At 37.5% G+C, this 22895-nt stretch overlaps 3 protein-coding genes across 3 annotated transcripts in view; 1 reads left to right on the forward strand and 2 right to left on the reverse strand.

Annotated features, from left to right (window-relative positions):
- Positions 1–1915: 1915 nt before the first annotated feature.
- LOC112150959 (cytochrome P450 2J6) lies at positions 1916–6083 on the reverse strand. The gene is made up of 9 exons (XM_024279523.2): positions 5753–6083; positions 5437–5602; positions 5196–5348; positions 4964–5124; positions 4705–4881; positions 4488–4626; positions 3009–3196; positions 2774–2915; positions 1916–2368 (listed from the first exon to the last, which is right to left on the reverse strand). Exons 1-9 carry the CDS (start codon positions 5942–5944, stop codon positions 2193–2195), a joined length of 1494 nt encoding a protein of 497 aa, XP_024135291.1. The 5' UTR covers positions 5945–6083; the 3' UTR covers positions 1916–2192.
- Positions 6084–8239: 2156 nt separating this feature from the next.
- LOC112150960 (cytochrome P450 2J6) lies at positions 8240–19101 on the reverse strand. The gene is made up of 18 exons (XM_024279524.2): positions 18933–19101; positions 18618–18767; positions 18370–18530; positions 18115–18291; positions 17204–17345; positions 15862–16049; positions 15623–15764; positions 14553–14723; positions 12824–12849; positions 12319–12603; positions 11975–12140; positions 11746–11898; positions 10546–10706; positions 10265–10441; positions 10040–10178; positions 9560–9747; positions 9325–9466; positions 8240–8915 (listed from the first exon to the last, which is right to left on the reverse strand). The coding sequence occupies exons 1-18, from the start codon at positions 19099–19101 to the stop codon at positions 8740–8742; spliced, it is 2913 nt and encodes a 970-aa protein (XP_024135292.2). The 3' UTR covers positions 8240–8739.
- A 180-nt stretch (positions 19102–19281) lies between these two features.
- The window catches only part of LOC112150363 (cytochrome P450 2J2), a 9751-nt gene continuing 6137 nt past the window's right edge, over positions 19282–22895 (forward strand). The window contains exons 1-3 of the mRNA XM_024278605.2: positions 19282–20120; positions 21454–21616; positions 21697–21846. Of these exons, the coding sequence (XP_024134373.1) occupies positions 19920–20120; positions 21454–21616; positions 21697–21846 (514 nt within the window). The 5' untranslated portion in view covers positions 19282–19919. The remainder of the gene's footprint in view (positions 20121–21453; positions 21617–21696; positions 21847–22895) is intronic.

Genomic DNA, 22895 nt, shown 5'->3' on the forward strand with positions numbered 1-22895 from the left:
GTGATGCATGCGTGTTTGCTTGTTAGAGTGTATGTTTGTGGTGTTAGAGGTGTGTGTACTAAAGGGGTGCGGTTAAAGTGAGGCTTTTCTGCACACCGGAGATTGTTTACAAAACTGAGAAAATCCAGTGAAGCTGGGACAGAAGTTTGCTACGTTGTAGCTTTGGAAATGACCCGGCATAGCAAGCCCTTCAGTAATGGGGAGTTTGTAAAAGAATGTATGCCGAAAGTAGCTGACAGTTTTCTCAGAGCTGAAGAAAACGTTTGAGGATAAAAGTCAATTACTAGTTGAATAGATGATCTGGGCAGCAACTGAGGGGGACTGTTGTAAATAGGTTTTGCTTACAATATAGTCTGAAATAGACATCACACAGGTCTAATGTTGACCAAAAATGATCATATTTCTCAGTTAAAACAATGTTTCAAATCTTGCTCGGTTTGTTGTTATGCTCCGTTAACTGTATAAATGACACTTGGTCATAAAAATTATTAAAAATAGTATTTTTCTGTTTATCCAATTTTTTCACAAAAAATGGTCTCTAGTCTTCCTTCATCTTTCAAATGTTTTTATGCTTCAGTTCATTTATGAAGCAAAATGTTACAATATTTTCTTTTTAAAGGCAAAGCCAAACAGTTTATGGTGATAAAATGTTCTGATCCAGCTTTAATCCAGCAACAAGTTAGCTTATCCGATTCAGTCATTTTGACTTCAACACATCTTCATCCCCTGTGTCCGAACATCTCCTCGCTGTCCTTTGAGCACGTGCAAACCGTCTCAGGATCTCCAAACCATCATGTCTGTGTTTGGATACAGAGGCTTTGCTCGGATGTGAATTGGTGCTAGATTAGCATAAATTCAAAAACGTAATTTGGAAAAGTTGTGTCACCTGGATTTGAACTAGAGACCTCCTGATCATGAGACCATTGCTCAACCACTGAACTATACCACCCCAGAGCTTCTATTGTCCAGACGTTAAATTTAATCTTTCCACAATACTATGGATATATCAGCTCCGTTCAGGTCATCTTGGTTTTTCCAGCTGCTGTTACACAGCCTGCTATGGATCTCACTCACCACAAGTCAGCGACAACGCTACACCAAATCTCACTTCAACAATCACCTATTACACCGTTTACTTCATGGACAAATACATTCTTTTGCTTTTCGCACTTAAACAACTTACCTGCATTCTTTACACGCATATTCCTCACACTACAGTTAAGTCGGCCTAATACAACTTCACAGGAAGTGTGTGTGGCCTTCACACACTTATGACAATTTCACATCACTTCTGATTTAAACTCATCTATTTCAATTTGCAATTATCCTGAAGAAAATACAGGATTATTTCAGTCTCACCCATTTTTTTACTGGAACAAATCCAGTTATTACAAAAACAGTTTTTTACTTAAATCTTGCTGTGAATAGATGCAGGTTTTTTTCTTCTTCTCAAAAGCAGCTGCACTTCTGTAATTTTTTTGTATTTTACTTCTCATCCGAGAAGCTTTATTAGCTCTGAGCAGAACAAGCCTTCATCTTCAACATTCTTTTAAGTTCCAGTTTATCTAGGAACCAAAATGTTCCAACAAATCTTTTTCAAAGGGAAATCAAACAAGTTTATGGTTCCAAAATTCTTTGACCCAGCAGCTGTGAATGAAACTATAATGAGAATAGAAGGGAGAGCTGCTTTTTACTGTATCTGCGGCAAAGTTCCTGTCATGACTTTAAATTGTTTAGACAAAAATAAAATAGATTTTTCAAATTGCCACAAGTCATAAGCTGAAGGTTCAGCTCACCCTTAGTTAAAACCTTTTTATTCCGGGTGGGAAATTGGATCCTGGACAAATGAGTGGAAACCAGGTGCTTGTTTGACTATTATGGTTTTAGTCTTCTGTTATGTTGGCCTTTTTTTTGCTTGGTAAATATAATCATCATTCTAAGATTCCTGTTTAGAAAATAACATTAAATAGGTTTATGACGAGTGCTCTGACCACTCAAATCAATGTTTATTTTCCAAAATACCAAAAACTTCCTTTATTGAAATAATGGAAGTGTTTTTTTTAATGAATGATGCCACTTCCACAATGTCTTTTAAAGTAAAATGTCTCAGTAAAAATTATACATTTGAGTTGCCAGATACCCAGAACAGAAAGAGAATAAATTTCTTTATCTGTAATAAAGAAGTTGCAAACTCAGCGAACTTTGGCATAAACTTTGTAGGGATGAGGCACTCTTGTGGTTCCAGTGATTCCTTCAGTGCTCAGCTCTACTCCTTCAGGAACAGAGAAGGAGAACTTCTGCAGTAACCCCACCAGAAACAGGAACAGCTCCATCCTGGCCAGACCTTCTCCAAGACACACACGCTTCCCTGAAAAATGTGCAAATACTTTTCTTTAGTTTCTCTAAAGAACTGCAGACATTTTACTTACTCCTGTTAGTAGAGAGAAGACCCAATTTTAAACCATTACACATACTTTTATAAATGTTACATTTAGAATTATAAATGGTAGACAGAATCTGCTTTTTGCATAAATGGTGAGGTTATTCTGTCTCAAGTTCTCAACAGTATTGATAGAGGCCCATGACAGAGTAGACTCTACAATGGTCATTGTGGCAGGATGCCCTTGTTTTACTTGCCCCTACATACCCAACACAAAACCCTACTCAGCTCTCAAACTCCAGAACTTCAGTGAGGTTGGTAAAGCATGGGTTGACCCCAGCACGTCAAAACGCCTTTTTTCACATTTTAATGAACATTGTGGACCCACTGTACCTGCAGAGAAAGGTAAGAAAGCTTCTTTCTTCACAAACTTTCCATCAGCATCCAGAAAGTGTCCCGGGTTGAAGGTGTCTGGAGTTTCCCATTCATTCTTGTCAAACAGCACAGAAGTCAGCATGGGCATCAGAGAAGTCCCCTACAGAAACAACAACAAGATCACACCTGATGTTCTGCAAAAACACCACCTACAGAAAATGAAGCTTGACTTCAGGTTGAAGTGTAAATGCACCTTTGGTATGAAGTAACCACCCAAAGTTGTGTCCTTAGCAGCAATCCGAAGTCCATTCAGAGGTACAATATTACCAATTCTCTGTATTTCATGAATGACAGCATCAGTGTACGGCAGGTTGGGTCTGTCAGCCATGGACGGTAGACGGTTCTGACCAATCACTCTGTCGATCTCTTGCTGGACTTTCACTGAAAAGAAATGTAATGTTAAATTGAGTAAGTTATTTAAGATCATTCTAATACATTATTGTATCATTTCCTTCTTTTTGCTCCTGAAAGGAAAAAATAAATGAGGAACTTTTAAATTCTTTCTCCAAGTACTTTTATGCTAAACAGGATTTACAGAAGTGGACTTTGGTCTTTTTGTCTTCAAGCAAATCTATTCTACCAGACAATAAATCACAAGATCAAAACATTTCCTGCACAAGTACTTTTCATTCTTTTTTTGCACCTTTCATTTTGTCACAGTTATATATTGCTGACATACTCCTAAAACAAAAATAATTCTGTACAGTGCAAACATTGAAAATGAAGCTTGAACAGGGATGAGCCCACTGTCTACGCCCACCTCAACAATGCCCACGCAGGGATCCGCCCACTTGCCAATCCTAAAACATACCCTTGATTGATAATATGAAGTTTAGAACAAACCTGTTGATTTAAACATTTTTGAACCCAGTCTGTATTATCTTTTTGTCAGTGCAACATTTGGTTTAAATCATGCTCCCACCTAGTTACAGGTTTTGTTTTAAAGTACCCCTCCGATGAAAATCCTGTTTTTTGAGTTTTTAACATGTATGTGTGGCTTTTTTTTTTTTTTTATGAAAGAAAACAAAAGTAGTAATAAATAATTTTGTTTTTGCATTTCTGAGTATATCTGTTTGAAGTGATGAGCCTTCTTCATGTCATAACAGCTCTGCTGCACATGCACTATACCCCTCATCTGGCCCAGCTAGCGTGTCTAGCTCGGGTGCTGGAGAAGAGAAGATGACATCTTCACATTGACTGCAGTCAAATGAGCTGCTGTTCACATTTCTGTGGTCAAATCATCCGTCACTGGATTTGTTGTGTTAGTTTCATACAATACTTATGGTAGCAGGACTGAGAAGGAATTAAAACACAACAGGGAATGTTTTTTTAAATAAAAAAAATTGTCAGGGGGACTTTAAAGCAAACTTCAGAGCCAAATGTTGCAGTACCTCAAATGACCACAAGAGGCTGGTTTCTGAAGAGAACCATTTCCTATTGATTCCAATGGTGTCATGTGGAGACTGGTTAAAAAATCTGTCTGTATACTTTAACTTATACAAAACTTTGTTTTAAAACAGCAATTTGGTTTTATTAAAGCTTACACGTCTCCTTTTCATCTCAACCATCTTGACTTAAACTCCAAAATGTAATCAATTCAGGTTCATATGGAACATGGAATATTCATTGAAATATCTATTATTAAACTTTGCAGCTTTTTTCATTTTCTCACCTTGGACGTCTGGGTGTTTGATGAGGTAAACCAAGGCCCACATCAGAGTGGTGGAGGTTGTTTCTGTTCCAGCCAGGAAGAGATCCAGAGAGCAGAAGGCCAGATTGGCCTCAGTGAAGCCCAGGCTTGAGTCTTGATGCTGCTCAGACAAAAAAAAAAGGTGAAATAGTTCTTACCAGAGAGTTGGTGTTAAGGTCTAATGCAGTGATCAACATACTTTTTCCATTTCAATGAGGAAGGAGTCGATATAGTCTCTGGGATTGTTGCGATCCAGGTCCTTCTTATGCGTCTTTATCTCCCGATCAAGAAAGTCTCGTAGGTCGTCGAAATGTTTAAACATTTTATTGTGAGGCCCTGGTAGGTGCTTCATCAAGCCAGGGAAGGCATCATAAAGCTGAGAGCACAAGAGTTACCTCAATTATAAACGTCTCTTTCCCTTCTGAAACTAACGAAGAAAAATAATTTCACAAACTTACCAAACCCCAGACGCTCCCTTCCAGCCGAAGAACCTCAGCAAGACATTTAATCATAATGTGAAAGTCGTGGTCTTTGTAGTCAAATCTTTTCCCCATCACTAGCTGGCAAACAATGTTGGACACAGCGTTGTTGAAGAGGCCTGTAGGGGTGAAAAGCTGACCTGAGGAAGAAAAAGACATTCATTTATACCTGGATTAGCAATAGCAGCTTCATCCTTTTACTGTAGTCCACCTTTTTCACTCTCTATCTCCTCCTGCAGGTAACGAATCTCCTCACGGATGCACTGTTCCATGGTGTTTTTGCCCAGTCCAAAGGTGCGCAGGGTAGATAAAGCAAAGCGCCGCTGCTTCTTCCATTTCTCACCACTGCTCATAAACAAACCATCTACAGACAATCACAGTGAGACGGTCAGTAAATGATGGAGACTTTTATCACAAGAGGATGTGGCTGAGGACAGAAGAGGGTCCAATACTTGTGGGTCCTTGGTAAAACCTGGTGGCCATGGAGCTGTGAGGTCTGTCCACAAAGTTCTCGGCTTGTGTCACTAAAGCTTCCTTCACCATCTTGTAGCTCGTCACAAACACGGAGGTGTCACTTCCAAAGCGGACACTGAACACGTTCCCATACTTTTCAGCCAGCTGTGGAGAATCCAGCCGTAAACAAACTCTGATGAAATGCAGCTCACTGCACATTGTATTACATCGATGTGGTAAACGTTAAAGTCTACAACACACAGAGCGCATATACGACAGAAGCAAATGTGGCTGAAGACAATCATAAGGAGGTACCTTGGTGAAATAGATGTGCGGGTGTTTGCCATCTACACTCAAAAGATTCCCAATGAAGGGAAGGCCAAGGGGTCCCGGAGGAAAAGTAGCTGCTTTCCTGTTTTTAAGAAAATCTGCTATCAAAAGGAAAACGAAAAAAAACACAAAAAGTGCCTTTAGGTCCAAACTGGTTAAAAATCCGAGAAGCCACATGGTTATTTGAGGATGAAAGGAGCAGCAGCTGGAGAAACGTCAGATTTTCCCTCTGTGGCCCTGAACTTGCTGTCTCTTTTCAGCCTGTACTGTTGTTAATCGCCTACTCCTCTTTAAGCAAACAACCACTGGGCAACCAACCCGGCAATTCCTTGTACAAAAGGTAGGGGGAAGAAAAGGATTATGTAACAGGTTTTAAACCCCTCCTTGTTGAACCCTGACCAACAAACCTCTGCAGCGTTGGCACGGTAGATTAAAACCCATTGTAACCTTAACCTTTGAGACAATTTTTTACAGGAGCTGCTGCCAAACCTGTACAGCCACCCCCCACCCCCACCCACATGCTCGCACACTAGATTTCCCTCCAACAGAGATAAATATATTCCGCTTAACTAATTAATTTCCATGCAGTAATAAAAAAAGACAAGTAAAATGAAAAAAAAAATATATGATTTACTTGTTTTTTTTGTACTATTTGTTTTTCTGAAAAGGTTGGCTGTGACTCCGCCCCTTTACTTGTGGAAGAGCCACCTGTTGATTATCATTTCTGTATTTATCCTTTATCTTATTTATCATCTCTGTGCCTTCAGTTGACTCATCTTGTATTCTTCTGAACTTTGAGGACTTTTGAGTTAACTGAGTTTTTTTATACTTTTTCCACTATTTGTGGTGAGTTTCATTGGTGGTTTTTCTCTGCATCTGGGTTCTCTCCTGCTTGCCTAATTGTGATATTTCAATAAAGATAAATAAATAATAAGGACCGGGAACTGATTAAAAAGATGAACAAATTAATCGCAAACTGGGAAAAAATGAATCGTGATTAATTTATCACGATTGTCACAATTAATCATGATTAAAAAATATTTTTGTTACAGTATTTGCAGACTATTTATTATCTGTGAATAATCCCAATATGAAATCACACAAAATAATACATTTAGAACTTTAATTTTTAAGTAGTGCTGTCAATCATTTAAAAAATAATCATATTAATCACTATTAATCATAATGTTATACGTGGAAAATTTTAAATAACAACATGTCGCTTTTGAACAAAAGAGGCCAGAGAGAAAAGGTTTCCTTAATTTTTATTAAGTGAAATGTTTAAATGTATCAAGTATATCACAAAACATAACAACAGTAAGATAAGCAGAACTCCACAGACTTTTATGTCTGCAGTTTTACTTCAAGAAAACAAAGATGCTGACATACAGTCACAAGAAATGGATCTACAGGCCTAAAAAAAAGAAAGAAAATTGCTTTTTTTTACTGAGCAGGCTGTTTTTAAAAACTTTTCTTCATCTTCTGGACAAAAACAAGCGGTAAAAGGTGAATTTTCTCTCTGAACTGATGTTTTATTTAACCTACCACGACGATCAGCAGTTCACTTGACCTCAGTCGTGATGTTCAGACCATGTATCGCTTTTCTTTGCTGCTGCAGTCGACGGTCAGGGACGCGTTGTCCTGTTATGGTGACAACAGGCTGGACCATGGGGGAAAGAGTACTCAAAACCGATTGAATGTTTATCTCTTTTGTTAGTAACCATGTTATGAGTGGGATAATATCCCACCAAGTGTTTTAACGCACGCCGTAGAAGCTTGAACCACCAAGACAAATTCAAAAGACTCTTTCTTTACAAGGTTTAGTTAATTTGCATTAACAATTATTAATTCTTTTTGATCAAGACTTAACTTCTTTTCGTTAACGTGCACACCCCTAATAAATAAATAAAAAATGGAATAGATTTGCCTTTGACGTGGTTTTCTTTCAGTGCAAACTAATACAAATTCGTTTTTCTTTGCACATGGTTGCTATTTAAATAAAAAATATATATGGAAATGATTAGTTTTGCTCTTTTGGATCCTTTATTCCTTGTAGCTACAGTACATAAGGCGGCAAGCAGAGGTCTCTGTAACCCCACCACATCTTTTTTTCAATATTTTGGCACTAGAGACAAACAATCTTCAAAATAAGCGTTGCAATGTCTCGTTTGAGGAAAATGCTTTCAAGATCCAGGAAATACAGGGAACCTGCCACAGATCGGCTGAACAGGGAACTAAAATGCAGCAGTATTTCTGTGGAATATGATTAATCTTATGTGACTTTTGATAAATAAATAACTCATCAGATAAACGTTTTACATCAAAAAGCCTGAAAAAATTGTAGTACGCAGCACTGAGAGGGAAAGTAAAAAACCTGCAATGATGGACGTCAGAGCAGGAAGAAAAATCATCCCAGATAGTTCATTACTGCCTTTAAAATATGTGCAATTTAACAATAAAAACAACAATTCCTTTGTTTGAAAAGAATCATTTAATTTTCCCTCATTTGCTTTTCCTATTTCTAATATCCTAATGTTACACTGCAGTAAACATGTTTATTTTTTTGCACACTTTCAGTTCACTTAACTGTGAATTTTACAGTTGTTAGATAAAAAATGTTTGATTTTATTTCCTACTAGATATATTTACTTAAAAAATCCAAAAGTTTTCGTCTTTGATTCGATTATATCTGTATTTATTTTTAACAGTGGACATATACTGGTAGATCAGTAACACCAAAGAACTTAACAATAACATATTGTGTTGCATTGACAACACACATTTTAAATAGCAATGCACTTTAATAGGTTACCTTCTACATGATCTTTTAGCAATATTGCCATGCATGATAAGAATGACTAATACTACTAACCTAATAGTGTTTTGTAAAATAAATTACACATTCCTTTTTTCTCCCCTATATCAAAAGGAATGGTAGTTTTTTCATCTTTTCTGTGATGAATGTTGCAAACTCAGCGAACTTTGGCATAAACTTTGTAGGGATGAGGCACTCTTGTGGTTCCAGTGACTCCTTCAGTGCTCAGCTCTACTCCTTCAGGAACAGAGAAGGAGAACTTCTGCAGTAACCCCACCAGAAACAGGAACAGCTCCATCCTGGCCAGACCTTCTCCAAGACACACACGCTTCCCTGAAAAATGCACAAATACTTTTCTTTAATTTCTCTAAAGAACTGCAGACATTATACTTACTCCTGTCAGTAGAGAGAAGACCCAATTTTAAATCATTACACATACTTTTATAAGTGTTACATTTAGAATTATAAATGGTAGACAGAACCTGCTTTTTGCATAAATGTTCAGGTTATTCTTTCTTAAGTTCTCAACAGTATTTTGTTGATAGAGGCCCATGACAGAGTAGACTCTACAATGGTCATTGTGGCAGGATGCCCTCGTTTTACTTGCCCCTACATACCCAACACAAAACCCTACTCAGCTCTCAAACTCCAGAACTTCAGTGAGATTGGTAAAGCATGGGTTGACCCCAGCACAGCAAAATCCCCTTTTCACATTTTAATGAACATTGTGGACCCACTGTACCTGCAGAGAAAGGTAAGAAAGCTTCTTTCTTCACAAACTTTCCATCAGCATCCAGAAAGTGTCCCGGGTTGAAGGTGTCTGGAGTTTCCCATTCATTCTTGTCAAACAGCACAGAGGTCAGCATGGGCATCAGAGAAGTCCCCTACAGAAACAACAACAAGATCACACCTGATGTTCTGCAAAAACACCACCTACAGAAAATGAAGCTTGACTTCAGGTTGAAGTGTAAATGCACCTTTGGTATGAAGTAACCACCCAAAGTTGTGTCCTTAGCAGCAATCCGAAGTCCATTCAGAGGTACAATATTACCAATTCTCTGTATTTCATGAATGACAGCATCAGTGTACGGCAGGTTGGGTCTGTCAGCCATGGATGGTAGACGGTTCTGACCAATCACTCTGTCGATCTCTTGCTGGACTTTCACTAAAAAAGAACATAAAAAAAAAACATTTCTTTTTCTATTTTTAAGATGGAGATGGCACAAATTTGTTCAATAATAAAACCTACCCAAGCACCTATATGGTATTGGGGACCTAACAATACTCCATGTTCACAAAAGAACCAAAAGAGCTACCTTTGAAGTCGCACTAATCCAACTCATAGAGATTATAACAAAAATCTATCCCCAGCAGAACAGAATTGTACTGTAAAATGTTACTTTATCATAGAAACCTATTTTCTAACATTTATATTCTTTGAGTTTTCAGAATCTCACCTTGGACGTCTGGGTGTTTGATGAGATAAATTAAGGCCCACATCAGAGTGGTGGAGGTTGTTTCTGTTCCAGCCACGAAGAGATCCAGAGAGCAGTAGGCCAGATTGGCCTCAGTGAAGCCCAGGCTTGAGTCTTGATGCTGCTCAGTAAATGAAGACACATCTGTTAAAGGGTGGAAGTAATGGTTGCATTGTAGTGTTCAGTGTAAAACAGTGACCAACATACTTTCTCCATTTCAATGATGAAAGAGTCAATGTAGTCTCTGGGATTGTTGGGATCCAGGTCCTCTTTGTGGATCTTTATCTCCTGATCAAGAAATCCTTGCACAATGGTGTAATTCCTGAATATTTTGTTGTGAGGCCCTGGTAGGTGCTTCAACAGGCTCGGAAATGCTTCATAAAGCTGTCAGAGTAAAGAAGATGTCTTCGTTCAAAACGTCGATTTACTTTTTTGGATAAATATTTTTGCATCATCAAGATTAGGCGCTAACAATGTTTTGAACTTACAAGACCCCAGATGCTCCCCTCAAGCTGAACCGCCTCAGAGATGTACTTCATCATAACCTGGTAGTTGTTGTCGTCATAGTCAAATCTTTTTCCCATCACAAGCTGACAAATAATGTTGGACACAGCGTTGTTGAAGAGACCCGCAGGGCTGAAGGGTCCACCTGAGGAGGAGGAGGAAACCATTGGTTCAATAAGGCACTTGCAGGTGCAGTAATGGAGACTTCTTTAAGAAAACTGGATTGGTTTTCTTAAAGCGGTTAAAAAAAAAAAGAATTCCAATAATAAGTTGTTAAATTTTGCCACAAATTCAAAAACAACTTCTTACAAAGTGTTTACAGGTCGTTACCACCTTACAGACAAGTCGACAGCCATGTTAACTCGTTTAAGCAACAATTTCCAACCCTCGTTTTGGGCTTCTACATTCAGAACCTTTGCGTTCACAAACCATTTTTTTTTTGGTCGCGTACAAATCGGGCATTCATTGATCACGCACTGAAAGTTTAGATTAATATGAAATAGAGACCCTTCAAGCTCGCACAGAGACACACAAACATCGCAGAAGCAGCAGTCATGCAGACACAGCCCCCTGTAATAATAATAATAATCATAACTCAAACATGGAGACATGATTACCACTGTTTTTGTAGAACTCTTTACAACAAATAAACCTAATTCCTCGACCTCATAGGTGTCTTCCATTCATTCTAAGTGAGATATCTACAGACAGAGCTGGTAGCTCCTCCCACATGCGACAGCGGCGTCAGGAACAAATTTTTCAACAAGCAGCGAGCAGCTAATTCACAGCGCTGCAAAAGAGGGGCGTAGCACGCGAATTTGTCGCACGAATCGCCTTCGGTGTGTATGCACCATAATACTTCAAAAACAGCATGATAACAACACACAAAGGAGTTTTTGAGTTGGTATGTATGTATGTATGTATGTTTAAGGGGGGCTGAATGTAAAAAGGTATTTTGAAATTGGTCAACTTTTCTAAGCTTTGCTTTATTTTTATTATATTTGTAAAAGTAAACATAGATGTTATAAGTAATAACTGAATGTTTTCATTTGATCTAAATTTTAGTCCAGTTTTCAAGAACTTCAAAAAAGGTTTTTCTCCTCAAAACTATGGCTAAAAAGCACATGTCTTTGCTCGTGTAATACAAACAGAGTAACTGCTGTTTTGTGTCCTTTAGTATTTACCTTTTTCGTTTTCTATCTGCTGCTGCAGGTGTCGGATTTCCTCACAGATGCTCTGTTCCATGGTGTTTTTGCCCAGTCCGAAGGTGCGCAGGGTAGATAAAGCAAAACGCCGCTGCTTCTTCCATTTTTCACCATTGCTGAAGAACAAACCATCTAGAAACACACAAAATTTTAGAAGATCAGTAAATTGTTGAAATGAGTTCTATAAAACAAGAAAAGAATCGCATACTTGAGCTTCCTTGATAAAATCTGCCAGCAATTTCACTGAATGGCCTGTCCACAAAGTTCTCAGCTTGTGTCATTAAAGCTTCTTTTACCATCCTGTAGCCAGACACAAACACCATCGCCTGACTGCCCAGCCGGACACTGAACACGTTACCGTAACTTTCAGCCATCTGTGAGACAACAAACAGATGCAACACTATCAGTAGGTTTTAACGTGTCAAAAACTCAAAATAAATACACAAATCTCCAAAACATCTAAAATCGAGAGCAAAACAAATAAGAAAAACTGTTTAAATAGTTCTGAAATAATTAACAATATTTTTGACATAGCATGCAATGGAGCAATACCTTTGAGAAATAGATGTGTGGGTGCTTGCCATCTATGGTCAAAAAATTCCCAAAGAAAGGGAGCCCCAGAGGTCCGGGAGGGAAGTTAGCCGGTTTCCTGTGTTTGATATAATCTGCTATTAAAACAAAAAGGAAAATAAACAAGAAGAGCCCCTTCAGGTCAAAGCTGAGTAAAAAGCTGGTGAGCCACATGGTCACAGAGGACAAAAGGAGCAGCCTGCAACCTCTGCAGCTTGTTCTGTCCTTTATTAGGAGAAGATACAAAAAAAGAGAAGTTATATAATTCTGTGTTTCGGTGAGAACTTACGTAACCTGCTTCAAACCACACCTACATGTAACTTGAGTACATACAGCAGCTCTATGATGAAACTTGCTGCTCCTCAAGAACAATGTGTGGCTTTGATGATTAGTGTTTTTTGCTAACTCTGCTCTTCTGTATTTGTGTTCATCAAAGGTCAGATTCAGTTCTGTTGATTTCCATTTGACTTATGAGATGGAGAATCACCACCAGAGCCATCTTAAGGAGCTTTACTAAGAAACACGTCAAACCAAAGCAAAAGCTGATGTAATTTTTAGGTTGTCACCATTAATTTAGGTCCAAAAACTTGTCCTGTTTTTCATGGCGGCGTCCACAGTGGGGCAAAAACATATTTGTCAGCCCCCAACTGTGCAAGTTGTCCCACTTAAAATGACAAGGTCTGGAAATGTAATCAAGGAGTCCAGTGTGACACTGCTCTTTGTTACTCTGTTCCCAGCGCTCTGCTGGTCATACGTAACCCTGTGTGGTTCCAGGATTTTTGTCTTCTTGTCATCATTTTGGCTCCACAGTGTGAGATCTTGGGTGAAAACCCACATTTATTTATTTATTTAAAAGGAACAGTACAAACCGATTCTATTTTCCTTCCTGATGCAAGACTATTATTCTGCTTCTGGTGTCTTTCGACAGCTCTTTGGTCTTTGGCATGGTGGAGTTTAGAGTGTAACATTTTGTGATAGGATTAATTATAAAGCTAATCAGTTCAAGCCGGTTCAAACAGGTGATATCAATAGAAGTGGCCAGTGGAGGATATAAGAGCTTCTTAAAGAAGTAGTATCAGGTCTGTGACAGCCTGAAATCTTGCTTGTTTGTTGGAGACCAAATACTTGTACTGAGGAATGTACCCAGTGCTTCATTAATAGTCCTGCAATGTCATCTCTGCATCCTATCCAGAATCCTTTCCCCCTAATCTGTGTCCCCGTAACTATGTCCCTCTGATCTGTTTCTCCTCATTAAAGTGGTGAACACAACAGTATTACGTCTATTTAAATTGTATTTGTATTTTGTCTATCTAATAGCACCAAATCATTATCAAGACTTCTGTTTTTCTTTCACCACACAAGAAAATCTGATGATTCTGATGGTTTTGTTGCAAAACCTCTGATAAATTTTAATGAAAGATCTGTGATATGTTTCTCCAGTACTTTTAGAGCAATTGATTTACAAAACCAAAGACTGTTAAATCTGTTGCAATAAAAAAAAAGAAAAAAAAATGTAAATACACAGATAAATCTCAAGCCAAGCAAATAGTAAACTCATACACCGTTTTTAAATCAATTTTATTGCAAATAATTCAACATTAATGTGATTTGAAAAGTAATTATATAAAAAAAATGATCAAATTCATGTGCAAATTCCCTGAATGTTGTTAAGTTTATGAAAAAAACGAGTGAACATGTATGGTTGTCTCATAGGTTTTTTCCTAAGAATACTGCTGATGTTTAGAATAAAATGTATAAATGTAAAAAAAAAATCAAATAAACAAGCAAAAAAGTAAAAAAATGCAGCCAGTTATAGCTGTGCAAAGTATGGTTCAGTGAAACCTGCTTTAGGAGTACAGCTTTCATAAAAAGCTAGTTCAGTAGATGTTCGTAAGTAAATGTAACTTATTGTCGGCCTCTGAATGTTGGCAACAGTTATTTAGATTTCAATATGTAATGAAGTACAAAAAAATACATATGCAGACAAAATATAACCTGCTTTCACATATTTGTCACTTAGTAATTAAGCGCTTGCTGTTAATATAGATCACCATGCATTTAAAAGTCATTCATTTTCCATGTATCTATAAACTAGACATATAAAAAGATTCAATCTGTCTGTTCCAAAATGTGTCTAAAATCCCTCAGCTGGACACTTTAAAAGCTCTAAAAAGAGGACAGACATCAATTTTGGCCTTTTCTTCAGTGCCATCAACGGGCCAAAGCCAGACACCTGAACTCTTCAGGGGAATGGGTGAATCCCAGCACGCCCTCCAGGCTGGGCATTTCTCCAGGAACTGGTTTGAAGGTGAAGCGCTGGAGGAGTGTAGAGAAGAAAAGGAACAGCTCCATTTTGGCAAGGTGCTCGCCCAGACACATACGTTTACCTGTGGAGGAGCATCATTGTAAAATGCTTACAATTTTTCATAGAGAAAATCTGCATAAATATATTTTTGAAGATGAAACTGTGACTGAAAGAGAAACACTGAGAGTTAGTCTGAGTTTTAGATCCCCAAACAATATCAATTATTACTGCTGCAACAAAAAGTATAATAAGATGCTGTCAAAATGAATGTCCTTTGATCATTCACAGCCAGCACTAGTCATGAATTATTTATTTGCTGTTCTCCTTCCAAGAAACTTTAACCCTTTAATACCGGAGCTCCAGTGTTTATATTCTTCAATTTACTTTATTTTTTTATTATTAACACAATCAATACGATTCCAGCAGATTCTGAGGAAGATGCTTTTCTCCTTCAGATACTGCTGGATCGTTTAACGATTGAAAAGTCACAGTTTGGTAAAGATTTTGTGCTTAAGCGTCACCACTAACGCTTCAGGTGTTACAGGGTTAATTCAAAACAAACAGAAAGAATGTACTTTTAAAAGAACACCTCTGCCAAATAATTGTCAAAACAAAATAGATCTTGAATATTTTAATAATTATTAGTTAAAATGTATTCTCTGTCACTAAATCATTTTAAAAGGAATCAATCTAAATATAGATCTTTTCATCAACTCCAAGCTATTGCCTGGAGCTGCCCCTGACTGTGGCTCACAGAACACAGGGTTTTTAGTGGAATCCCCCTTTGAGGTTGTTTTCCATGAGGTCTTAATGTTATTATACACTTAAAAGATCAAAAAAGTTGATTTTGCATGATGTAGGCCCTTTATAGTGAATGCTGCGTGCAAACTAAACTCTTGTAGTTACATCTTTTACCACTGGGGGAGCTCTAATCCTTTTGAAACTCATGTCTTCACTCATGTGAAAATGTCTGTAAAATACCTGCAGAAAAGGGCAAGAAGGCTTCTTTTTTAAGGAACCTGCCCTCAGAATCCAAGAAATGCCCAGGATTGAAGACATGTGGAGTTTCCCATTCATTCTCGTCAAAAAGCACAGATGAAAGGATGGTAGTTATGGGTGTGCCCTGGAAAAAGAGATGCAAGACAGTTCAGATTCAAGACAAATTCACTGTTTAGCACAGTTGAAAGGTGAAGGTTACTACATGAGAACCTCTTTCCTACCTTGGGGATAAAGTATCCTCCCAGTGTTGTGTCTTTACTGGCCATTTTTGGAAATCCAAGTGGGACAATATTTCCATACCTTTGGATTTCATGAATGACTGCGTCTGTGTAGGGTAGGTCAGGTCGATCTGACATGTTGGGTTGGCGGGATTGTCCGATCACCCTGTCAATCTCCTCTTGGACTTTTTCTGAAGGCAGAGTACCATTTCAGTCAGTGAGATTAAAAAAAGCCAAAACTGATTAAAAACTTCAAGGATGAAAATTGTGTTTTTGATGTTTTTAACGTAATTCCTGTGACATTTTTCTGACGATGGGGGGAAATATATAAAAGTTTAAGCTCAAAATTGCATTTACGCGTATTAATTTATAAAAAATCCTTGTATTTCAGGAGAACACAAAAAATATATGAAAAAGAGTTTATTTACGATGTAGAAAATATGCTGTGCTCCCTGCTTCACTCCACAACGGGGGAACTCAGAGGTGAATTTCTGATGAACTACTGCCGCTCTGCAGAAGCTATGTCCTAGAAGAGGGGTCTGAGGCTCTGGAGCGATGACTCTTTTAGTCTTCCAATGTGGCTCTTGGGGTTTAAAGAAAAATATAGATAATTTGAATAAATGAGGCTTTTAACATTAATATCTACATTTTAGAAATTAGGATGATCTTATTTTAGTAAAATACATTTTTCTCATAATAACTTTGACATTACACTAAAATATGAGGCTATGAAAAATTTTAACAGTATTAATTTATTTCTTAAAAATATGTAAACTCTTTTTTTATACACGAATGGCTTAATAGTCTCTCAAACATCAATAAAACGTATTCTTCTAAACTTTTAAGGTGGGATTTGTGGTTGTTGTCAGTAAAAGGTTGCACACCCCTGTTCTAAAAAATGGCACCAGTTATTAGATTTTAAAAAGTAGCATAATCATAATTAAAAGACCCTGTTGAACGCTTTTAAAATCGATCGAAAGATGATCACAGTGGGTCTCTTACTAAAATAAATGGGGTTTTATTTCAACATAGGTAAGAATCAGTCAGTAGGTAGAACTCAGGGTTGGAGCCAATCAGAATGAAGCTACAGCTGCATTGTGCATAAATGGAGAACGTTTCTAAATGAGCTCCAATGAGCCACATCTGACAAAAATCTGAAGGTTTTTTCCCTATTATTTTATCTCAATCTGGACTCTGTGGTTAAATAACTGCAGACCTCAAGTTTCTGCCTTTGCAAGAATATTAGCAAGGATATGTGGAATCTTTTTCAGTGTGTCTGTAATTGATTTCGTGATAAAGCTGCTTCCTCCAAGGCAGAGAATGTACACATGACCAAGGTACTGACCTTGTATTTCTGGGTAGTGGAGCATGTACAGAAGAGCCCAGCGCAGCGTGGTGGCCGTTGTTTCCGTTCCTGCTTCGATCAGGTCAAGACAGCTGACCACCAGTGTTTCGATGTTGAAGCCAGCCTGAGGGTCTTGTTTTGACTAACATGCAATCACAAGTCACTGTTAGTTCTGTCATATTACAAGCTTTTTTTCAACAACCACATTTTTTTACATCTCAAATTTGCTATTTGTTTCAGTATAAATGTTTATGAAGCTCATTAGAGCTTTGAACAAATAATCAAGCCTTTGCCCTGCATATGGAAAATATCGAGTTCATTAATGGCAGCAGGGCAAAGCTCATTCCAGCTGATAGCAAACACTGATCCAATAACTATAAGACAAATGCTCTCTATATTAGCCTTTTATCTGCTATACTGGACTTTGTTAGGAAACTTTCTTTAAGAGAAAAGTTTCTAAAAAAACTCTTTTTATTTTCTTTCACAATTATTACAGATCATGTGTCCAGTCTTTTTGGAGCTGACACTGGAGGACTTCTCTGTTCATAAACTCTATGAAGCAACAACAAGAAAACCTGGTAAACTCTGACAAAAACGACTGTCCCATAATTATGTTGTGTTTTCTTTGTGGATTTTCTAGACTGCGGTTGTGAACATTGAATTAAGATTTGCATTTACAAACTTGTCTGAATCCTGTCCTTTCAGAACCTCTCTGTGCTTTTTATGTACAGGAATTCCAAAATCTTGTGCTTTTCCTTCGGAAAAATACTACTTTAAAATGGAAAATTTGGAAAAAGGTAGAAAAGAATGGACTAAACCTTAAAGCTTTGAATAGTTTTTGATAATACAACTACTTTGCTTTCAAATAAACTTGACAAACAGATACATCTTTGCTTGTGTAAATATGTGACCTTTTCCATCTCAGCCAGGTAAACATCGATGTAATCCCGAGGGTCCTCTGGGTTCCATTCCTCCTGATGCTTCTGTACTTCGTTTCTGAGAAAGCGGACGATTTCCCGGTAGTTGGCGTGGACGGTCTGATGAGGCCCCGGTAGGTAATTCAACAAGCTAGGGAAGGCATCGTACAGCTGTGGATGAGGCAAACCGTCAGATAAGCAGCAGAAGGGAAACGGAGCAGCCGGTTTTGTGCTATCTGAAAGGGTTACCTGAGTTCGAGCTGAGCCGGAAAGCACCACCGCTTCATTGTCCAACTCCAACACTTTGCGAAAGCTCGGATCGGAGTATTCAAAGCGATGGCCAAAGACCACGGAAGAAATAATGTTTCCCACTGCGTTTGTGATCACATAGTGAGGATTGAACGGTCTCCCTGGAAATTATTTATTTCAAAAGAATCATTAGAAATTAAAGAATAATTTCAATTTATCATGAAGTGGATTTCCTGTCAGGAACTTGCCTTGTTCCTCTTTGAATGCATCACAGAGAAAGTTGGTCTCTATTTCAATGTATCTTTCCAGGGATTTCTGGCCCTCTCCGAAGTAACGCAGATGGGCGTTGGCAAATTTCCTCTGTTTTTTCCAAAGATAGCCATTACTGAGGGCAATACCTAAGAAAAAATGTATAATTTCAGAATAAAACAGTTTTAAAGCATTAAAATGAGCATATCAACATCGTACAGCACTTAGTTTCATCAATTTGTCACTGCAATCCCTTCCTGGAGTCTGATGTAAATGTGCTTTAAAAACAATGTGATTTTTGTTCATCAACCCACCAAGGCCCTTAAATACCACATGGAAAAGAGGGACAATTGGTCGCTCCACAAAGCTGTCCAGCTGGGTGACAAGAGCTTCTTTGACCATCTTGTAGCCAGAAATAAACACCATCCTCTCACTGCCTCGCCTCAAGCTGAACACAGGGCCGAAATCCTGAGAAAGCTGCATGGAATAGAAGTTACAACTTAGAAAATGACACAGAAAAAACATTTTTAACTGATTAGAACATTTTCCAATTAGCAGCATTAATTAAATGTTTCTTTCACTTCAAGAAAAAAATAAAATTATTATAAACGCAGGGCTTTTGTTTTGAAACACTACGTAGATCTTTTCAGTAAATATTCATGCAACTGCACCTTCTCCATTGTCTTGAAGTCCACCCCGGTGAAGACATTTCCTAGAAAAGGCACAGACAGAGGTCCAGGGGGGAACTTGGGGGGCGCCCAGGTTTTAACAATGTCAATTAAAAGCAGTAAAACAAAACCAAACACCAGCCAACTGTTAAAGTCCATGCGGTCGAAAAGAGCCTGAAATATCATGATGGATGAAGATGATAAAATAAAAAATAAAAAAATCTGCTATTTTGGAAAAAGTTTGCTTCCTACTGCAAAGCTGCAGAGCGCTGAAGCAAATGGGAAACGAGGGGAAAGGAGCAGGAGAAAGACCTGAACAAGTGTTGCATAACTGCCAGGCCCATGGGACCCTTGGAATGGAAAAACAAGGCTGGAATTGGAAGGCTGCCAAATGGCTCCTCCTATACATACAGCGCTTTAGAAAGAATCAAAGATTGTTGGACATTAACTAAAACTGACACTAATACACTGCTAGTTCCCTTCAACTTGTGGAGAAATTAATAATTAAAGGAACAAAACAATGTAAAAAAAGAAAAAAAGAAACAAGATGCTTTTATTTTGAAAGGCCGACAGACAGGCAGACTGAGTATTTATCTGCAGATCGCAGCTAAACTCGCTCAGTCGCGACCAACTATGGAGGCGATTTATGCCGTTTTGGGCTTGGAGTGGCTCGACTGCACAAGTGTGCTGCTTTTCTTGTTTGTCTTCCTGCTGTTGAGCGATGTTCTGACGAACAGAAAACCGAAGAACTTTCCTCCCGGCCCGCATTCTCTGCCTCTTATAGGAGATCTGCATCGCATCAAACCCGCCATACTTCATCTGCAGGTCAAAGAGGTAAGAATCAAAGCATGGTCACGTGGTTATCCTTCAAGACAGCAGGTCGTTTGAAGAAGTTTCCTTTATACATTTATTATTATTTGATAATATTTATATCAATCAATACTTGTTAATATTTATATTTTTAAACTAAATTAGTTTGCAATTAATCAACAGGGAAACAGAAACATAAATACAAGAGCACTAGTTGATTTTCTTTTCTGTACTATTAATTTACATTTCTTGTCAATTTGAGAATTTTACGTGGTTTAATTTATAAAATTTGCTCCACATTAGTATGTAATGATTAACCGACTTAATCAATTAATCGATTTCCACAATCCAACCAGATCGATCTGTCTGATGCAATTTGTCAACCAAATTGATCTATATTATTATAAAATAGTTGCAAAACCAAAAAAATGATTATATCAATATCGTAAAGTAGCATTTGGATTAAAAAATGAAAGGTATTTTACTGTATTGTTAAGACAACCATCACAACAGACAACACACAAAAACACAGTATGTGTGGACACACTGAATTTAGCAAAGACGTGGCCATACAGTGCAGCTGAAAAAAGTGAAACGTTGGTTCATTTAATAAAAGTTTTTAAAAAATTAATAAAACATCAGTCTCCAATCTGGAGGTTCTGGTATGGACACATTTAAAACCCTTTCAGTTTTTAATTTGGGTTTTTACTTTGATTCTTATGTCCATTTATTTTAATATGTATGTATAATTACTGTTCCTTTTATGTATGAGTTTCTGTATGTTATTTACGGTCTTGTTGTTTGGGCCTTGAGTATGTAATAACTTATTCTAGTCTATTCTACAGGGGCTTTTGTTAATTGATCCAATGTTTCATTTTTTTACAGTGTAATATTGTTCTGTTTGTATAAATTTGATGTGAAAAAGCAACAGGAAAACTTCATCTGCACCAGGTATTTATCTCTGAGTCACACTGGTTGAGGTTTTGGCTAAAGATGTTCTATTTTAAGTCAGTGAATTGGATCGTCCAAAATGAACCAAAATCAATGAGGATGGAAATCTAATTTGACGGCTTTATTTACAGACATAAAAGCTAAAAGGAATCCAAAAAAGGAAGAAAATAAAGCCTCAAAGAAAAGGGAAGGTCAACAAAACAAACACAATGGTCTCTGATCTATAAAAAAAGTCACGGTTGCCTTTGCCTTCATACAAATCTCCAGTCCCACAACGGCTTTTGTTCCTTCCTGTGTTCTTTTGCCCTTTTGTTTGCCATAAGATTCCATCCATGCTAAATTCCCAGAAGTTTTTTACTAATTTTGCTATAAACCCTTTAACTATTCATCAGCTGTTTGTCTTCAGTTTGCAGCAAAATATGGAAATGTTTTCAGCCTTAATATTTTTGGTGGAAAAACTGTGGTCCTGAATGGGTCCAAGCTCTTGAAAGAGGCCCTGATCCAGCAAGGAGATGACTTTGTAGATCGCCCTGAAATCCCTCTTTTTTCGGAATTAACAGAAAACAGAGGTACGCAGTGAACTTTATATGAATATTGTTTGATTTAAGTGCAGCAGTCACATCTAATATTGGGCTTTTCCCCTTCAAAGGTATTGTGATGTCAAATGGAAACCAATGGAAACATCAGAGGAGATTTGCTCTTCATACACTCAGAAACTTCGGTCTGGGGAAGAAAACAATGGAGAAATATATTCAGGAGGAATGTCACTATGTCACCCAAGCTTTTGCCGATCATCAAGGTACATGCAAGTATATGTATTTTAAATTAGAAACCAAGAATAATTCAACGTATACATGATTTCAGGCTCGTCAGTGCTTCTCAACCTTTTTATGCCTTGTACTTGAATATTGTCAGATAATTTGTTCATGGCTGTGCAAGGCTGACATTGGTATTAGATATTTTAAAAGAAAAATTTTAGGGAAAATCTGTTTAGCATTTTAAGAAGGTTTCTACATGAAATCTAGTGTAAAACAGGAAGAAACTGTCAGCAATTTAAACAATATGAAAAATCAACAAAACAAATACGCTGAATCGAGAATATGTAAAGTGTTTTAATGATCTGAAGCCTCTTTTCTTTATTTGAGATTTTATTAGCTTCTTAAATAAACTTCTACACATTTAAATAATAGTGATGCACTGGCACAATATAATTGTTTTCCAGTTATCCTTTTAGTCCAATTTTCTGTTAAGTTTACCAGTACATATTTTGTCTCAAAAAACTTTATAAAAAGATGGATGTTTATAATGTGTTTTACCCTGCAGCTGCTGAGGGTTAATCTTTCATGTTGGTTGAAGTTTTTTTACATCTTCAACGTTAAACAATGACAGCAGTCAGTCACAAAAAAAATAATGAACTGAGTTTTGTTTTGCAAATTTAGGATAAGAAATTAGATATATGAAACTGATGTGGAAGCATTTGTCATAATTATTGTCTAAAATGTTTGATGTTAGACCTAGGACTACTCTCTTGTAGATAGGGACACACACCAGCCAGACAGAGCAGCTGCTTTTGCTCATAAGACATGTGACCCAGTCATAGACGGATGTAGTGAAAAGAATCCTGTAGTTTTTCAAAATAAAACATTCTTCAAATTATAATATATATATATATGCAGAGATTAATATGAATTATTTTTTTTCTGTGCAGTCTGTTATGAAATGACTCACGGGCCAAAATCACTCTATGACCTGAAGATTGGGGATTCCGGATTAATTTTATTCAATATTTCTAGCATCTTTATTTAAAGCAGGGGTCCCCAAACTTTTCTCGTGAAGGCCACATCCCTT

Source organism: Oryzias melastigma, linkage group LG4, assembly GCF_002922805.2.
Source record: "Oryzias melastigma strain HK-1 linkage group LG4, ASM292280v2, whole genome shotgun sequence".
NCBI lineage: Eukaryota > Metazoa > Chordata > Actinopteri > Beloniformes > Adrianichthyidae > Oryzias > Oryzias melastigma.

Coding starts and splice junctions, on each gene's coding strand:
- LOC112150959 (XM_024279523.2), bottom strand. CDS start 5,944: ATGTGGCTTCTCGGATTTTTAACCAGTTTGGACCTAAAGGCACTTTTT. Junction 5,603..5,752: donor CGCACATCTATTTCACCAAG/GTACCTCCTTAT, acceptor GATTCTCCACAG/CTGGCTGAAAAGTATGGGAA. Junction 2,916..3,008: donor GTGGTTACTTCATACCAAAG/GTGCATTTACAC, acceptor TTGTTTCTGTAG/GGGACTTCTCTGATGCCCAT.
- LOC112150960 (XM_024279524.2), bottom strand. CDS start 19,101: ATGCAGCTTTCTCAGGATTTCGGCCCTGTGTTCAGCTTGAGGCGAGGC. Junction 18,768..18,932: donor TGTGGTATTTAAGGGCCTTG/GTGGGTTGATGA, acceptor ATTTTTTCTTAG/GTATTGCCCTCAGTAATGGC. Junction 11,899..11,974: donor ATTTTATCAAGGAAGCTCAA/GTATGCGATTCT, acceptor GTGTGTTTCTAG/ATGGTTTGTTCTTCAGCAAT.